The sequence below is a fragment of the Ovis canadensis genome, chromosome 4 (assembly GCF_042477335.2).
Source record: "Ovis canadensis isolate MfBH-ARS-UI-01 breed Bighorn chromosome 4, ARS-UI_OviCan_v2, whole genome shotgun sequence".
Lineage (NCBI taxonomy): Eukaryota > Metazoa > Chordata > Mammalia > Artiodactyla > Bovidae > Ovis > Ovis canadensis.
Genome location: NC_091248.1, coordinates 83,383,717 through 83,403,477, shown reverse-complemented (window position 1 = coordinate 83,403,477; position 19,761 = coordinate 83,383,717). Strand labels below are relative to the sequence as shown.

General features: G+C 39.8%; 1 protein-coding gene across 8 annotated transcripts in view; it reads right to left on the bottom strand.

Annotated features, from left to right (window-relative positions):
* The window catches only part of HIBADH (3-hydroxyisobutyrate dehydrogenase), a 255,954-nt gene extending 237,265 nt beyond the window's left edge, over positions 1–18,689 (bottom strand). For 4 of the 8 annotated variants that reach the window (XR_011256702.1, XM_069588128.1, XM_069588129.1 and 1 more), the window contains exons 1-2: positions 18,441–18,685; positions 7,606–7,766 (exon numbers count right to left, since the gene is read on the bottom strand). Coding sequence is in view for 4 of the 8 variants with exons in the window: in XM_069588128.1 (XP_069444229.1) it covers positions 7,606–7,766; positions 18,441–18,531 (252 nt within the window). In the remaining 4 variants the exon portion in view is untranslated. Of the gene's footprint in view, positions 1–7,605; positions 7,767–18,440 lie in introns of all 8 variants that reach the window. The other 4 variants (XM_069588135.1, XM_069588137.1, XM_069588127.1 and 1 more) reach the window with 3 other exon arrangements.
* Positions 18,690–19,761: the final 1,072 nt, after the last annotated feature.

The window sequence follows — 19,761 nt, the reverse complement described above, 5'->3', positions numbered from 1 at the left end:
TAGATGTCCATCAGCAGATGAATGGATAAGAAAGCTGTGGTACATATACACAATGGAGTATTACTCAGCCGTTAAAAAGAATACATTTGAATCAGTTCTGATGAGATGGATGAAACTGGAGCTGATTATACAGAGTGAAGTAAGCCAGAAAGAAAAACACCAATACAGTATATTAACACATATATATGGAATTTAGAAAGATGGCAATGACGACCCTGTATCAAGACAGCAAAAAAGACACAGATGTGTGTAACGGACTTTTGGACTCAGAGGGAGAGGGAGAGGGTGGGATGATTTGGGAGAATGGCATTGAAACATGTATACTATCATGTAAGAATCGAATCGCCAGTCTATGTCCGATGCAGGATACAGCATGCTTGGGGCTGGTGCACAGTGATGACCCAGAGAGATGTTATGGGGAGGGAGGTGGGAGGGGGGTTCATGTTTGGGAACGCATGTACACCCGTGGTGGATTCATGTCAATGTATGGCAAAACCAATACAGTATTGTAAAGTTAAATAAAGTAAAAATAAAAATTTTTGTAAAAAATGAGAAAAAAAAAGTTAATTAAACCCCTTCTTCCAACAACAAAAAAAATTAAATAAATAAAGAAAACCGCTCCTTTGTCTCCATTATTCTCTGGATAAATCCTGTTTGTTCTCACGCTATCTGCCTACAATGCTAGTCTTCAGCAAACAGCCCTAACTGCCCTCTCAACCAATGTAATACAGGTTTTTTACTGAAAACTGAGGAGCTGCTACTTTTTCTTTTCACATCAAAATTTGGAATCACATATTTGTGTGATCTGATTATCTAATACCTCCTGCTGGTCCCCAAAGGGAAAACTGTAACTATTTTGTTCTAGGCTATAATACCCATACCCAGCACAAAGTACTCAAGAAACATCAGTCGAAGTAGCAAATAAATGAAGGTCCTATCCCTTGTTTTGCTAGGAGAGTCTAAGGTAGCCTTAATCCGCAGTGATCAAAGTAACTTCTCTTCACAAAGAAGAGACTCTGACACTGTCATGTGAATAGGGAGCATTAGAAAAGGAATTACAGCTCTGCACAGCAGAGGGGAAACAAAGACTTCTAGGAACTTAGACCTAACACACATAGTACTTACCATGCCAAGCATGACTTTAAGCGTTTTACAAATATGAATTCATATAATCCTCATACCAGCTCTCTGAGAAAGGTTATTATTATTATCCTTAGGAAGAAACAGAGATACAGAGACACTAAATATCTGTCCTGGGATTGCAGACACTTAGTGGTAAAGTCATGTTCCAGGTTCCATTTCCTGTGGCTGCCACAACAAGTTCCCATAAGCATGGTGGCTTAAAACACAGAACCTTCTTCTCACAGCTCTGGAGGCCAGAAGGACGAAATCAAGGATTAGGCACCACCATGCTATCTCCACCGGAAGAGTCTCTTCTGCCTCTCCTAGCTTCTGGTAGCCCCGGCTGCTCCTTGGCTTGCTACAACATTAACTCTGAAGTCAGCAAGCACCTGCCCTAGCTTGCCCTCATGTCTCTCTATAAGGATACTCATCACTGCCTTTAGGGCCCACGCAAAGTCCAGGAGGACCTCATCCCAAGATATACAACCCAATTACATCTGCAAAGACCTTGTTTCCAATTAAGGTCACTGTCACAAGTACTGGGGTTAGAATGTGGACATTTACCTTTTTTTCCAATAACTTTATTGTGATATATAATTTGCCCACATAAAGTAAATAATTTGATAGTTTTCAGGGTATTTGTAGATATGCGCAACCATCATAATTTTTGTGCCTGCCTCCCTCTTTCCCACCCAGCACTAAGCAACCACAAACCCACTTTCTGTCTCTATAGATTTCTCTGTTCTGGATTTTCATCTGTCACTGCCTCATTCCTACTTATGGTGGAATAATATCATCGTATGAGTATACCACATTTTTCTTATCACTGATGGGACATCTAGGTTGTTTCTGTCTTTTGGCTATAATGAATAATGTTGCCACTCATATACAAGTTCCTGTGTGGACATGTGTTTTCATTCTCTTTCACATATACCTAGGAGTAGAATTACACTCTCATCAGCAGTGTGTGATAGTTCAATTTGTTCACACTTGTCATCTGACTTTGTGATTCTAGCCAAACTAAGGGGTGTGGAAATCTCATTGTGATTCCGAATGCATTTCTCTAATGACAAAAGATACTGGCATCTTTTCATGTGTTTATTGCCTGTCTGAATATCTTCTTTGGGGAAATGTCTATTCAGATCCATTGCCCACTTAACTGAGTCACTTGCTTTCTGTTTGAGTTGCATGGCTTCTTTACACATGCTAGATACAAGTCCTTATCAGATACATGATTTCAGTTCAGTTCAGTTGCTGAGTTGTGTACGACTCTTTGCGACCCCATGGACTGCAGCATGCCAGGCCTCCCTGTCCATCACTAACTACCAGAGTTTATTCAAACTCAACTCCATTGAGTCGGTAATGCCATCCAACCATCTCATCCTCTGTCGTCCCCTTCTCCTCCTGCCTTCAATCTTTCCCAGCATCAGAGTCTTTTCCAATGAGTCAGTTCTTTGCATCAGGTGGCCAAAGTATTGGAGTTTCAGCTTCAGCATCAGTCCTTTCAATGAATATTCAGGACTGATTTCCTTTACAATTGACTGGTTTGATCTCCTTGCAGTCCAAGAGACTCTCAAGAGTCTTTTCCAACACCACAGTCAAAAGCATCAATTCTTCGGCACTCAGCTTTCTTTATAGTCCAACTCCCACATTCATACATGACTACTGGAAAAACCATAGCCTTGGCAAAGTAATGTCTCTGCTTTTTAATATGCTGCCTAGGTTGGTCACAGCTTTTATTCCAAGGAGCAAGAGTCTTTTAATTTCATGGCTGCAGTCACCATCTGCAGTGATTCTGGAGCCCAAAAAAATAAAGTCAGCCACTGTTTCCACTGTTTCCCCATTTATTTGCCATGAAGTGATGGGACCAGCTGCCTTGATCTTAGTTTTCTGAATGTTGAGTTTTAAGCCAACTTTTTCACCTCCTCTTTCACTTTCATCAAGAGGCTCTTTAGTTCTTCTTTCCTTTCTACCATAAGGGTGGTGTCATCTGCGTATCTGAGGTTATTGATATTTCTCCCAGCAATCTTGATTCCAGCTTGTGCTTCATCCAGTCCAGCATTTCGTATGATGTACTATGCATAGAAGTTAAATAAGCAGGGTGACAATATACAGCCTTGATTTATTCGTTTCCTGATTTAGAAGCAGTCTGTTGTTCCATGTCCAGTTCTAACTGTTGCTTTTTGACCTACATACAGATTTCTCATGAGCCAGGTCAGGTGGAATGGTATTCCCATCTCTTGAAGAATTTTCCAGTTTGTTGTGATCCATACAAAGGCTTTGGCATAGTCAATAAGCAGAAATAGATGTTTTTCTGGAACTCTCTTGCTTTTTTGATGGTTCAACGGATGTTGACAATTTGATCTCTGGTTCCTCTGCCTTTTCTAAATCCAGCTTGAACATCTGGAAGTTCATGGTTTATGTACTGTTGAAGCCTGGCTTAGAGAATTTTGATCATTATTTTACTAGTGCTGTGCAATGAGTGCAATTGTGCAGTAGTTTGAACATTCTTTGGCATTGCCTTTCTTTGGGATTGGAATGAAAACTGACCTTTCCCAGTCCTGTGGCCACTGCTGAGTTTTCCAAATTTGCTGGCATATTGAGTGCAGCACTTTCATAGCATATCTTTTAGGATCTGAAATAGCTCAATTGGAATTCCATCACCTCCACTAGCTTTGTTGGTAGTGATGCTTCCTAAGGCCCACTTGACTTCACATTCCAGGATGTCTGGCTCTAGGTGAGTGATCAAGCCATCGTGATTATCTGAGTCATGAAGATCTTTTTTGTACAGTTCTTCTTTGTATTCTTGCCCCCTCTTCTTAATCTCTTCTGCTTCTGTTAGGTCCATACCATTTCTGTCCTTTATTGAGCCCATCTTGGCATGAAAAGTTCTCTTGGTATCTCTAATTTTCTTGAAGCGATCTCTAGTCTTTCCCATTCTATTGTTTTCCTCTATTTCTTTGCATTGATCACTGAGAAAGGCTATCTTATCTCTCCTTGCTGTTCTTTGGAACGCTGCATTCAAATGGGTATATCTTTCCTTTTCTCCTTTGCCTTTCACTTCTCTTCTTTTCACAGCTATTTGTAAGGCCTCCTCAAACAGCCATTTTACCATCTTGCATTTCTTTTTTTGGCGGATGGTCTTGATCCCTGCCCTCCTATACAATGTCAGAACCTCCGTCCATAGTTCTTCAGGCACTCTGTCTATTAGATCTAATCCCTGTAATCTATTTGTCACTTCCACTGTATAATCATAAGGGATTTGATTTAGGTCATACCTGAATGGTCTAGTCATTTTCCCTACTTTCTTCAATTTAAGTCTGAATTTGGCAATAAGGAGTTCATGATCTGAGCCCACAGTCAGCTCCCAGTCTTGTTTTTGCTGACTGCATAGAGGTTCTCCATCTTTGGCTGCAAAGAATATAATCCATCTGATTTCAGTATTGACCATCTGGTCTTCTCTTATGTATGGAGAACTGAAACATTCATCATCCCTTTGTGAATCTCTTTGCTGCTGCTTCCCAGATTGCTGGAGCTTTCTGATGCTCTGCCTAAATTGCCTCATACTCTGAAGAGTGTGAGGCATTCCCTAACAAAATTCTGATTTTTTTAGCGCTGCTAATTTGGGTAGATGTGAAAGAAGGTTACCTTAAGAATAAGACTTATACTTGAATGAAGGAGACATTTACATTTTAAAAGACTACACATGGACATGTGTAGTCTTCTCTTGTATTGTTGGAAGAGGGTGTTTGCTATAACCAGTGTGTTCTCATGGCAAAACTCTATTAGCCTTTGCCCTGCTTCATTCTGTACTCCAAGGCCAAATTTGCCTGTTACTCCAGGTATTTCTTAATACATGATTTGCAGATATTTAATCCCATTCTGTGGGTTATCTTTTCACTTTCTTGCTGGTGTTCTTTGAAGCACAAAAGGTTTTAATTTTGATGAAGTCTTTTTTTTTTTTTTTATTTTGTTGCTCATGATCTTGGGTATCATACCTAAAAGTCCTTTGCCAAATCCAGGTCATAAAGATTTACCCTCATGTTTTCTTTTAAGAGTTTTCTAAGTTACTTCCTTCAATTCAGTTCAGTCGCTCAGTCGTGTCCGACTCTTTGCGACCCCATGAATTATAGCATACCAGGCCTCCCTGTCCATCACCAACTCCTGGAGTTCACTCAGACTCATGTCCATTGAGTCAGTGATGCCATCCAGCCATCTCATCCTCTGTCGTCCCCTTCTCCTCCTGCCCCCAATCCCTCCCAGCATCAGAGTCTTTTCCAATGAGTCAACTCTTCGCATGAGGTGGCCAAAGTACTGGAGTTTCAGCTTTAGCATCATTCCTTCCAAAGAAATCCCAGGGCTGATCTCCTTCAGAATGGACTGGTTGGATCTCCTTGCAGTCCAAGGGACTCTCAAGAGTCTTCTCCAACACCAGTTGGGGAACTACTATTCAACCTACTGTATACTCACTTAACTATATTATCTATCATAATAGATAACTACTATTTACTTCCAACAAATTTCATGGGTACAGAACAACACATTAAGTAGGGTGTGGTATATAATCATTACTACCTTGACATCATCTAATCCAAAAGAAATCTAAGCATTTTATTGTCTAATAGTCTAGGTTGTAGACAGGTTAACAGGTGCTTATTTCAGAATCATCAAGGAAGACACCACAAATACACTTAAAAATGTCTCGTACATAAATTTCATTAGTGACTATATGTCATATAATTAAAAGAGTTAAAACTCCAAAGTCAAAGACAGACCTTTGTTCAAATCCTGGCTCTTGCCATTCACTCACCGTGTAACCTTAGGGATGTTATTTAACTTCTCCAAGCATCAGTTTCCTGAAAATACTTCTGTTTCAAAGGTAAAATTAGATAATATGTACAAAATATTTAGTAAGAGACCTGACACATAGTAGGTACTCATTAAATATTGTTTCTTTTCTCTCTTTTAAAATGTAAATGTCTCCTTCATTCAAGTATAAGTCTTATTCTTAAGGTAATCTTTCACATCTACCCAAAATTAGCAACACTAAAAAAATCAGAATTTTGTTAGGGAAGAGTATGAGGCAATTTAGGCAGAGCATCAGAAAGCTCCAGCAATCTGGGAAGCAGCAGCAAAGAGATTCACAAAGGGATGATGAACGTTTTAGTTCTCCACACGCAAGCTGTTCAGTGCTACAGCAACAGGGAAGAGTAAGGGTATTAGAAACAATCTGAAAGGCCCTAAGCATCTGCTTTGCCAGTCCATGGTAAATCAGCTTCCATTCAGTTTCTACCTCTCTATTACTAGAAGGCGTAGGAAGAAGAAGAGGAATTCATGGGATTCTTCATAAACACACACACACATGAAAACTTCTGGAACATTAGTCTCCAAAATGCCAAAAGAATTTCCTATTGTTACTTTGATTAAATTCTGTATTTAATAGATATTTCCTCTGTTTAGAGATTATGTACCATTGCTATTTTTACAAATAAATACTCAAACTATTGGAAAGTGCCAAATCAAATAGATGTGTTATCCCAAAAAGTAATATTCATCTCCTGAAAAAAACAATTAATTCACCCCAGACTGAATATTAACTTGGAACTCCTGTCCACCCTTGAAGATGGCAATGGCCAACCTTTCCCAGTACAAAGAACTGATCAAATCTCTCCAACAAGTCTAAGTCCCTAAACTACTTAAGAGTATCAGTAAGCCTGCTGCACTGGTAGCACACTGTCAACATCCAGAGACTATATGGGCATAAGCAGCCACAACCTTACCCTGAAAAGTTCCAGCATGATACTCACACATCCTCACACAACACTGCAGCCACCCCATCTGGCACACAAACCGCAGGAGAAGGAGACAGAGGATATCCAGTTCTATAAACGGCCTACAAGTTACCTAAACTTGCTCTTTGCATACACACTGCATCTTCTCAGTATTTATTTCAAGTCTGTTATCTAGAAGTTTATTAGTTCTTTAACTTTTTTCTTTATTTCTCAGTATTTTTTAGTATTCAGCCAACTCTGGGATTGCATCCAGCTGTCAGTTTCCACTCTACACCTTGTACAAGAATTTCCTGCGTATCTTGGGGGGCGGCCTCTAAATTTACTAGTTACTGGAGAAGGAAATGGCAACCCACTGCAGTGTTCTTGCCTGGAGAATCCCAGGGACGGGGAGCCTGGTGGGCTGCCGTCTATGGGGTCGCACAGAGTCAGACACAACTGAAGCGACTTAGTAGTAGTAGTAGTACACAGTCTCCCATGTGTATGTGTGTGTGTATACATGTATTTTACATATTATATAATACATACATATGTAATCTTACATATAAAGAAATAAAATTAACAATGAGTTAACTTTATAAATCCATCATGTATACTTCCAAGCAGCTATTACTTACTTGAATGTCAAATATCAAAATCTGAAAAACATTTTTAAACATCAATATCTTAAAAGAAACTTAAGAAAAGGCCTTACCTGTTCACCTGCGTCTAGAAACTCTTTGCATGCATCAGGGAACACATCATAAATAATAAGTGGATAGCCATGTTTCATGAGATTTTTTGCCATTGGATTCCCCATGTTGCCGACTCCAATGAATCCAACTGGAGTCTTAGAAGCCATTGACCTAGAACACACTGATTTCAACACATTATTTTTAACAAGAGCAGACAATGTTTTATTTTAAATATTCACTCAATATTAATAAGTCATTGTTATCTTGACATTTTCTATTAAAAAAACTTTTTAAAGGAGACTTTTAAGCTAATGATCATTTAAAGATATCAGCAACGTACAGGCAGACTAACTTCTGAATATACAGTTCTCTAGGAATAATCATAAAATTTTAAGTAATATCTCTTCTACTTTCTACCTCTACAACATCCCCTTACTATTTTAACAATAAACTTAATAATGTTACCATGTACCTATCTGCAGTGCCCGTTAAGTGAAGTATCCTAAATTCTCTTATCTAGATTATCTTCTTTAAAAATGTGTACAAAAAAACTGGAAGTATTCAGTAAAACCTGTATCTTGGACAAGCACCAAGAATGGAAAAACTTTTTAGCTTCCCACCTTCACATTTATTGAAACTACTCCTTCCAATGGTATAAAAAAAACAATTGAATAAAATCCAGAAGAATGTATTTCAACTTAAAAGTCACCAGTTTATAAACGGGGTCCTAGGTAAGACCAGGGGGTCACTTTCATGGGCTTTCCATGACAACAGTAACAGTCTCATGACCTTGGGCTAACAACTCCAGGCACTTTCAGAGAAGAGGAATTTTCACTCACAGAAAAAGAAACTTGTCTTAAAAATCTGTATACAGCTTTTGATTTTATTTTCTTTCTTTTCATAAAAGACTTTGTGAAATCACACTGGGGCATACAACTCAAGGTAATGCTTTTTGCAAGACAGCAGAGAAGCTCCGCATTAGACAGTGTTACTACTCCATTCAACAAGTATTTACTGCATGAAGTTCTATGTCATGGTCCTTGCCCTCCAAAAGTTCACAGTCCAGTGAAAGAAAAAAGCAAAATAATTCCACTTGCCTTTTCTCCTATCATTTCCCAGCTTTATTATTTCTTTTTCTTTCAAGGACTCCAGTTTTAAAACTGTGTAGTGTTTAGTAAAGTGTATACTGACTAATCACAGTAACATTTTAAGTTTCAGATCCTCTCAACTGATGGATCCCTGCTCTTCTTTCAACTTAATCTCAATGTAATGAGATTTCCTAAAAGTGGATTATTTGAAGCCTTAACGCTTAAGAAAAAGAGGTCATCTTGGGTCAGAAGCATGTTTTATCCCTATGAACTCCACGTCTGTCTCTACCATTTCCATTAAAGCTGGGTGTGCTTCCTGTGCATCACCACCTCACCAGTGTGGAGTTTAATATGCTGGGCATGACAGGAGTCCTGTGCCTAACTTTGTGGTTCACAAGGGGTTTAATGACAGAGAAATGACTCCTCACTGAATTTTTATTTTGATATTAAGTACACTTTATAAGAGAACTCTCATAAATACTAGTAACTAGTGTGCCTGACTACTGTATTAAGCTTGAAAAGGTATAATTTAACTAAAAACATTAGAAACTAGAAACATTATTATTTAAGTGCAGTTAATTTTAACAGGCAACTCACTCTAAGTCAAACAATAACTATGGCAAAGTAGAACCATGATTTATTTATACATTCAATAAACATGAAGCAATCATCTGTACCATGCCAGATGCATTCAAAGACATAAATGACATACAGTCCTTGCTTTCAACCAGCTTAAAACACAAGAAGACAACTAGGTACACAGACACTAAAACATGAAAGTAAAAGGTAAAGTATGAAAAACAATGCTGATACTAAAGGAGAACTTGGAAAAAAACAGCATTTGACCTGAGTATTTTAGGATGGGGAGGCTTTCAAATGGAATGAGAGTAGAAACAAAGGGAGTCCCATACAAAAAAGGAATGAGGATGCATATGAGTGTATGCAAGCAAATAGGAAAGTCAAGCAAAATGAATAATAAAAGTTAATAGTTGCGGCAATTTTATCACATGCCAGACACTTTATATATAGCACTGTCATTACATCCCATCATTAAGCCTATCGTCCAGCTCAGGTCCCTGACACTTAGTTTAAATAAAATGCACAGATTCAAGTTGTTGTAATGCCAAGATTCAAATCCAGCCAATCTGACTCTAGGTTCTTCATTTTTAACTGCCATCCACTCTTCCTACAGGACACACACAGAAACAAAAGAGCAAGATTAAGACTGAAAGAAACCAATGCAGCCATAACATGGCTGGGAAGCATGCTACAAACTATTTGACTGTATTCTGGCAGCCCACTCCAGTATGTCTGCATGGAGAACCTCATGGACAGAGGAGCCTGGTGGGCTCCAGCCCATGGGGTTGCATGGAGTCGGACACCACAGAGCGACTAACGCTTTCACTTTCCGTGAGCAAGGAGCGGTACCGCAGACTGAATGTCTGGTAACCCCCAAATTCCTATGCTGAAAAAATAACCTCCAGTGTGAGGGTATTTGGAGGTGGGGCCTTGACGCAATGATTATTAGGTCCTGACGGAAGAACCCTCAGGATGGCATTAATGCCTTTACAAGAGAGGCCGCAGGGAGCGCCCTTGTCTCCTTCCACCCTGTGAGGACACAGTGAAAAGATGGCTGTCCTTGAACCAAGAACTGAGCCCTCACTCGACGCTAAATATACCAACACCCTCATTCTGGACTTCCCAGCCTCCAGAACTGTGAGAAATAGTTTTCTGTTGTTTATAAGCCACCTAGTCTGTGGTATTTATTTATAGCAGCCCAAACAGACTAAAACAGGTAGGTACTGAAAGGGCTGAGAGAGAGAAATGACCTGATCAAACCCATGCTTTAGAAGGAGAGAAACAGCAGCAGTGTACAAAAACTGAACTATAAGGGCCTGGAGGCAGAAGGACCAATACAAAAGTGACTGTCTAAAGTCTCAGTCCATTCCAGCTGAGGCAACAAACCACAGACTGTGTGGCTTAAACGACAAGCACTCATTTCTAACAGACCTGGAGCTGGGGGAGTCCAAGATGAGGTAGGCAACAGATTGGGTATCTGTGAGAGCCCACTTCCTGGCTTGTCGATGACCCGTTTTCTTGTATCTCTGGAGAGCAGAGAGAGAACACAGGCTCTCCTGCCTCTGTTTAGGACACTAATCCCATTCATGAGGACTCCAACCTTATAACCCAGTTATTTCCCAAAGGCCTCAGCTCCTAATACTATCACAGTGAAGATTAGGATTTCAACACATGAATTTTGGAGGGCTGCAAACATTCAGTCCACAGCTAAGTTCAGAACTAAAAAAGGGCGGTGCCATAGAAAATACAGATATGAAAAATATTTCAAATATAGTAATAAAAGGAGACAGTAATAGGCCTCATTATAATGTAATAATGGAAGAAATACTGGAAGAAAAGACTTTAAAAACAAAGCAACAAACTATCCAAAATACAACACAAAGAGAGAAAAAAGAATTAAAAAAAAAAAAGAACATCAGTGAGCAGTGAGACAGCTTCAACCAGCCAAATACACAACAAAACTGGAATCCTCAAAGGAGAGGAAAGCAAAGTGGGGACAGGAAAAGTATGTGAAGAACTAATGGGAAAAATTTCCAAATCTGATGAAAACCATAAACCCCACGCATCCAAGCTCAATGAACTCCACAAGAAACATGAAAAAAACTGCAACAAGACATGTCATAATCAAAATGTTCAAAAGCAACCAGCAGAAAAAAGACATTATGTACAGAGGAACAAAGATAGGAATGAAGGCAGATTTACTGTCAGAAATCAAAATGAGTGAGAAAATAGGAGAGCATTATCTTTAAAGGGCTGAAACAAAAAATGACTGTCGAGCTAGGATTTATCTAGCCAGTGACAGTGTACAATTATAGAAACCTGTGTATGTAGGGGTATGAGGAAATCAGCAGGAAAGGGGTGAATGGATATGTTCACTATCTTGATTGTCACGATGGTTTCCCACATGTCGAAACCCATCAAACTCTCCATGTTAAATACGTGTAGTTTATTGTAGGTCAACTATATTGCAATAAAGCTGTTTTTAAAAAGTCAACATGTTTACAAAAAAACAACGAAGAGAAGACATGCCTCAGTCCAAAGATACTCAAGTGATAATATCAACCAAATGCAACATGTGAAATATGGATGGATCTGGATTCGGGAGGTGCCAAGGAAGCATTAAGACATTCTAAGGAAAATTATGAAATTTTATATATAAGCTGTACATTAGGATGATATCAGGGAAGTTCTAATTGCCTTGTTGTTGTTTAGTCACTAAGTAAGTCGTGTCTGACTCCTTGCAACCCCATGAACTGTAGTCCACCAGGCTCCACCGTCCATGGAATTTTCCCAAGCAAGAATACTGGAGTGGGTTGCCATTTCATTTTGCAACACTAACCTAGGGATTGGACACACGTCTCCTGCATTAGCAGGTAGATTTACCGTTGAGCCACCAGGGAAGCCCACTAATTGTCTGAGATAGTGGTAATTTGGTTATGCAGGAGACAGTTCTTAAGAGATTCATGCTGAATCATTTAGGGTTGAAAGTGTCATGGTGTCTGCATTTTACTTTCAAATAATACAGGTGGGATATGAACATGTTTGGAAAGAAAGAAAGCAAACCTGGCAAAAGGTTAACAACCAGTGACACTAAGCAAAGAGTACATAGATGTCCGTGGCATTATTCTTTCAATACTTTATGTTTGAAATTTTTCATGAAAAAACACAGAGGAAAAACTTACCAAATCTATATACAAAAAAAAAATCAAAAACATGACCAAACACAAATAACTAGGAAGAACACTTGAAACACAAGCTAGAAATAGGGCTCTTTTACTTTATATGCAAATAACTTTAAAATCTATAAGAAAAATTTAAATAACCCATTGTTTTAAAGTATGCCAAAATCACAAAAAGACAGTTAACAGAATATACCCAAAAAAAACTTTTAAAAAATGTTCAACTTCTGTCACAATTAGAATAATGCAAACAAAGCAATGTAGTATCATTTTCACCTATCAGCTGGACAAATGTGTTTCTCTGATAAAACGCACAACTGGTTAGTAAGGACTGACAAAAACATATACTCTTATACACGGTAGAATTGTATTTTATGTTAACCCTAGACGGCAATTTGAAAAAAAGATCTACATTTGAACCTCATTATAAAATTTAAATTTAAAATGTGTATACTCTTTGAAACAGTAATTACATTTCTAGGAATATACACTACATGTAAGGGGTCAGCACACTTTTTCCTAAAGGGTGAGGGGTAAACAATTCCAGTTTGGGGCCATAAGGCCTCTGTCACAACTATTCAACTCATCCACTACAGTTTTAAAGCAGTCATAGGCAATATAAAAACAAGTGGTTGCGCTTATTTTCCAATATAGCTTTATTTACAAAAACAGAGGTCCAGCTGTTGGGCCACAGTGTGCTGACTCCTACTATACATAAACTCTGAAAAACACAAAAATGTAATTTACTACAGGAATGTTTGTAACAACAGAAAAATTATAAATAACTAATACTGCAGATGGTGACTGCAGCCATGAAATTAAAAGACGCTTACTCCTTGGAAGGAAAGTTATGATCAACCTAGACAGCATATTCAAAAGCAGAGACATTACTTTGCTAATAAAAGTCCGTCTAGTCAAGGCTAGAGGTTTTCCAGTAGTCATGTATGGATGTGAGAGTTGGACTGTAAAGAAAGCTAAGTGCTGAAGAATTGATGCTTTTGAACTGTGGTGTTGGAGAAGACTCTTGAGAGTCCCTTGCACTGCAAGGAGATCCAACCAGTCCATCTTAAAGGAGATCAGTCCTGGGTGTTCATTGGAAGGTCTGATGTTGAAGCTGAAACTCCAATATTTTCACCACCTGAGGCGAAGAGCTGACTCATTTGAAAAGACCCTGATGCTGGGAAAGATTGAGGGTGGGAGGAGAAGGGGACAACAGAGGATGAAATGGTTGGATGGCATCACCGACTCAATGGACATGAGTTTGACTAAACTCCGGGAGATGGCAATGGACAGGGAGGCCTGGTGTGCTGCAGTCCATGGGATTGCAAAGACTCGGACATGACTTGAGCAACTAAACTGAACTGAATACATATTAATAGGACATTTAATTTAAATAACTAACTATACATTAATAGTGGAGAAGGCAATGGCAACCCACTCCAGTACTCTTGCGTAGAAAATCCCATGGGCAGAGGAGCCTGGTAGGCTGCAGTCCATGGGGTCGCTATGAGTCAGATACAACTGAGCGACTTCACTTTCACTTTTCACTTTCATGCAGTGGAGAAGGAAATGGCAACCCACTCCAGTGTTCTTGCCTGGAGAATCCCAGGGACAGAGGAGCCTGGTGGGCTGCCATCTACGGGGTCGCACAGAGTTGGACACGACTGAAGTGACTTAGCAGCAGCATACATTAATAGGGCCCTTAACATTCCATAGAAAATCAACACAATGAAATATTATGTAATGTTTGCAAGAACATGGTATATCTATCTAAAAGTATCAGGGAAAAATCTCCAGGATATGTTAAGGCAAAAGAGCAAGATTCAGAACATTATATGTAGTAAGATAGAGTGTTTGAGGAGAAAAAAGGAATTGCTGTTTAGTTGCTAATTTGTGTCTGACTCTTCTGCAATCCTATGGACTATAGCCCACCAGGCTTCTCTGTCCATGGGATTTCCCAGTCAAGAATCCTAGAGTGGGTTGCCCTTTCCTTCTCCAGGTGATCTTCCAGACGCAGGGATCAAACCCGCATCTCCTGCACTGCAGGCAGATTCTTCACTCCTGAGCCACCAAGGAAGTAAGAAGTCAGAAAAAAAGAATACACATGCATTAAATTCTTTCAAATTTCTGTAAGACACGTAAGAAACAGTAGTTACAGCTAGAGAGTTGGACTGATGGCACAGAGTTTCACTTTTCATTCTATCACCTTTTGAGTTTTTACCATGTGCATATGGTAAAACGACGTTTATAACTACTTCTATAACAAAATGTGCCCTGGTGGCACACAGTTTGTTTAATAATGTTATATGAATGAATTACTAACTAGAGAGAGGTTTCATCAAATGGGGATAAAAATCAACGCTAAAACAAAAGATAATGATAAAATGGATCCAGCAAAGAATTAATTTAATTGGTATTACAGCAACCATTAAACAAACATTTCCGGTTTACTCTCCAATATCCTTTCCTCCCAGACCTAGAGTCAACCTCCAAGTTATCTAAACCAATTAGGTACTGCCATCTCTCTGCAACTGACTGTTCACAGACTGGTAACACTGAGTACAAGATTTAGAGAAGCTCTGAAAAATATGAACATGTACTAGGAAATGAAATAGAGATTAAAGAAATGATTGTATCTAATCATCAAACCTCTGTGATTCTCAGTACCACCACATAGGAGGAAGAAATAGCCAGAAAATTTGGCAAAGTTAATCTCTAAATTGATAGCTGTAAAATTATAGGTTACGACCTCTTTCTCCAATGGAACATGGACAAAATTACCCATATCTTGTTAACACTTGTCAACCCAAATCAGGCTACTCCAAGTATAAAAATGCAAAAATTGGTAAGAGGTTAATTATATTTCCAAAAGTTTTTTTTTCCTTGCATCAAAGTAATTCATTGTAAAAAACTGGAAAATACGAAAAAGGTGCTTCCCTAATGGCTCAGTGATAAAGAATCTACCTGCCAATGCAGGAAACACGGGTTAGATCCCTGGGTTGTGAAGATCCCTTGGAGAAGGAAATGGCAACACTCCAGTATTTTTGCCTGGAGAATCCCATGGACAGATGAGCCTGGTGTGCTACAGTCCACAAAGAGTCAGACATGACTTAGCAACTAAACAACAACTAATAAAGTCATACGGGAAAAAGTTAATTTCACTACACAAAAATAACCAGTTAGCTTTCTGTATAGCCCTACCAGTCTTCTGAATGCATTTTTTAGATTATATCATGAGACATGTTGTACATACAACTTGGTGTCCTACTTTATCACATATTATGTCATAAGCATTCCTTTTGTGTTAATGCTAAGTATTACTAGACTAACGGTAGTGACTCTATAAAGGCCTTTATTATTTGGATCAAGTTATTTTAGAAATACAGTTGACCTCTGAACAAGTGGGGGTTTTGTGACGCTCCTCACAAAATCCAAATATAATTTGTAGTTGGCCCTCCACATCCATGGTTCCAAATCTGCAGATTAAACCAACTGTAGTACAAATTCATTGCAAAAAAAAACATTTTTAAGCTGACCCTTGCAGTTCAAACCGATTTTGTTCAAAGGTCAATTGTATTTTCCTTATGCAATATTAAGGTCAACTTTTGGTCCCAAGGTCATGTGCAGCTTCTCAGAGCTTCATGTGCAACCCTAGAAGCTAATGCAAAGAGAAAAAAAATGCCATTAGTCTTATTTACACAAGGAGTTATGCTGTTTTAAAAGCAGATTTCATACACCCACAGTGTCAATAATAAAGAAATGTATTCCCATTTCTGTCTATAATTCTGGCTAATTTTCCCATTCCAGTTTTGCTCAGGTGGTCACTTTAAGATGATCTGTTACAAATTTATTTTTACTTGTACTTGTTAGTGAATCACAATGGCTATACAGGGTCAACATCTGTAATTATTTTGTCTGTACAAAGAAGTCTGAAACAAAAACTTACTTTTATTAAATGGTGATACAATAGTAATGTATGGCTAGTTTAATGCTTCTCACTTTTCTATTTCCTTTTTAATGCTTTAAATATTAAGATAAGCTATTAACCAGTAACTACTAGATCTTATTTTTTTCAAACTGTAAATAACTGTACAGATCTTTATAATATTACCCGCCACATGATATAAACATGTTCAACATACCATGGAGACAAACAGTCTACAGAATTTAGAACACTAAATAATGTTACTATTTGAAAACTTGGCTGTTTTTCTTAATGTCCCTAGACTCCAAATTGGCATGTAATTTTTAAGACTCCAACATCAAAAAAGTTAACACTTTTGTAGTAAATTAACAAAAACATTTAAAACAATTCCAGAGTAAGAATACTGAAGCATTTTAAACAATCATCACACACACACCAAACAAAAAAAATTCAAAATTTGTCATATATCTATATTATTACAATGTATTTGGGTAAACAACATTATATGCCAAAGTAGTCTATCAATGTTTCAAGGTAGGCCTTTCCAGTCTAGAGAAGCATTTACTATAGTCAAAGGCCTCTGACTCCTCTTCCATGAATTTTAAGAACTTTTGTAACTCTAAAAGGTACTTCAAGGGTTCATTAAAATATCATTAGAACACCTTGTAAAACCACTAAACAGCACATATGTCTTCTTTGACTAATCAAAACTGAAAGAATCACACATTCATCTGAAAACTGGCGCTACATTTACTATTGCAGAAAAGTGTTGTGTTTTTAATATCTCCAACGTGGGAGGCATTGTCTGTAGTTTAATAGATGTAGATCAAGCAGTGGTTACACTCCAGGTTGACAAATTCTGTGAGTTTGTATCTTATTAGTGTGATTCTGTATCAGACATCTGTTTTCTCTCATCACAGGGAGCTTTCTTTTTTCAAACCAGAGAGGAAATCCACTCTTCTGCTTAGGTTTTTACTGAGGGATAGGAAGGGAGTCTGTCAAGAACTCAATTCTCAGCCTGCTGTATTTTTATTCAGTGAGGATCAGAAAAAAATTAATACCAAGGCTTTCTCAAAACTCTCAAGTAATGAGAGTGTTAAACAGTGTACTGTCAAAACTAAAAATTTTTACAGGAAGACAATGGCAGTGTTGGCACAAACCAACCAATTTTTCAATTAAACAGGAATCCTGCTGTAGAAGAAACATGCAGGAATCAGGAAGAACCAAGGACTACTTTTTAGGTCCTGTTGTAATATCCTAATTCACTTATCCGAAAGGCTTTAGGTTCTTTCCTCTGAAAAAATGAAAAGACTATTAGTTCTCTGTGGGTCTAAAAAAACCTGTTTCTTCCTAAATCGATGGTTAGCTTCCGTTAAGTTATAATGATACGGAGGGTGGAAGGGGACGGAAGCAGGAGAGCTTCAGGCCACAATTTTAAGGACACAGAAAGTATTCTGGTTAATAAATTGACAGAAGTGCCATCTTCAGGTGGCACAGTTACAGAGAACTTGGGAGGCTGGGGGGAAGGGTAAGGAGCCCGCCTGGCCACCCAAAGGTGACTTAAAACTTTGCTGGAAAGACTGATCATCTGGTTTGTATAGACTCCATTTGTGTAAAAACATCTGAAACAGTTAAGGTAGTTTAACAAAAATCAGGTCCTGCGGCCAGACGGCGCGCCCACCCGGGGCGTTGAAAGGCCAGCCAGCTCTGCAAGGCCAGGGGTCACCGGCGTGAGTAGGGGGTGGCCCGTGGGGCTGGGCCCTCCAATTGTCCTCAAAGTCCTAACTCCAAAGAGGCACGAATCGGACCCAAACACTCCTCCCTTTATCCCAAGCTCTTCGCATTACTAAGTCCCAGAAGGACGCTAAACCCTATTCATATACATCCAGGTGGGGATAGTTGGGAGACGCACTGGCGGCGCGAGCCGCGGCCGCAGAAGAGCCTAGGCCTTGGAACCAGCCAAAATGTTGGGTTTTAAGCCCCGATCTAATCGCAGCGCCTCCGGTGAAAAAACCTCTTCCGATGAGCGAGCGAGAAGCGGGCGACCGGAGGAGGGACGGGGGAAGAAGGAGCGAGGTCCTTACCCGCTGCAAGGCTGGCCACTGCCGGAGGCTGCCGGCGGCTCCAATACCGGAGGCCGGAGGCGGCTCCACGGAGCCATAAGGAGGCTGCCATGCTGCCCCCGCCCCGCCTCCCCACGGTGACCTCCGCAGCTCCCGGCTCACCCACTGACTGCCAGGGTGCGTGGTACGGCGGGCGGGCTCTGCTGCGGCGTGGGGCCGCATGCGCACGCGCTCTGCTGCTCGGGGCGGACACCTACCCGCGAGAGGAGGAGCACGGAGCCGAGAGGCGTGGCCCGGCGGCACAAGCGCCGTCAATCACCTTACAGACAGGGAAGAAGGTCAATCAGAAATCCCAGGTCTCTCCGCCCTTTGTGAACCACCAATAGGAAGGCGCATACCTGCTCCCTGACCCCGCCCCCAGGTTCCTCCCTTATTTACGGACTGCGGGTTGGCGTCTCCTTGTTTACCAAAACGGAGAGGGCGTGTGGGAGGCGGTGACTGTGACTCAGAGCCTCCTTGTAACACCTGCCCCTCAGAACTGCCCCTTGAGTGCTGTAACTGCACGTGTTGCTTCCATGCAGACAAGGACAGAACTTTGGCTCGCGGCAGCTGCTGCAATATTTAAGCAAGAGCAGAAATTCCCATGTTTTCCAAGAACAGTGATCCCTTTTTAACTTCAATAAAACGTGGGCCTCTTGATGTTAGCATTTGTGTTTTTAGTGTCTATTCATTGCACAGAAATCTACCATGAATGCAATAATTTTATCAGACTCAGCTGATTTTAATTTGCGGAATAGTTTCCCCATGAATTTGAAAAATTGTAGGAAAACAATACTGTTTTCTTCGAAGTATAGAATTGCTAGGAACTTGATCCTCGAATATATATTTCTCTAATGTTTGAAAATTCTGCACCCATTTCATTTAAAGAAAGCTGAGTGCCAGAATTGATGCTTTTGAACTGTGGTGTTGAAGACTGTTGAGAGTTCCTTGGCCTGCAAGGAGATCAAGCCAGTCAATCGAAAAGGAAATCAGTCCTGAATATTCATTGGAGAGACCGATGCTGAAGCTGAAACTCCAGTACTTTGGCCACCTGGTTCGAGAAGCCGACTCATTGGAAAAGATCCTGATGCTGGGAAGGATTGAAGGCAGGAGGAGAAGGGGATGACAGAGGTTGAGATGGTTGGATGGCATCACCAACGCGATGGACATGAGTCTGAATAGGCTCCGGGAACTGGTGATGTACTGGGGAGCCTGGAGTGCTGCAGTCCATGGGATTGCAAAGAGTCAGACACAGCTGAGCTACTGAACTGAACTGAAAGGCAAATGAAAGTGCAGAAAGTAT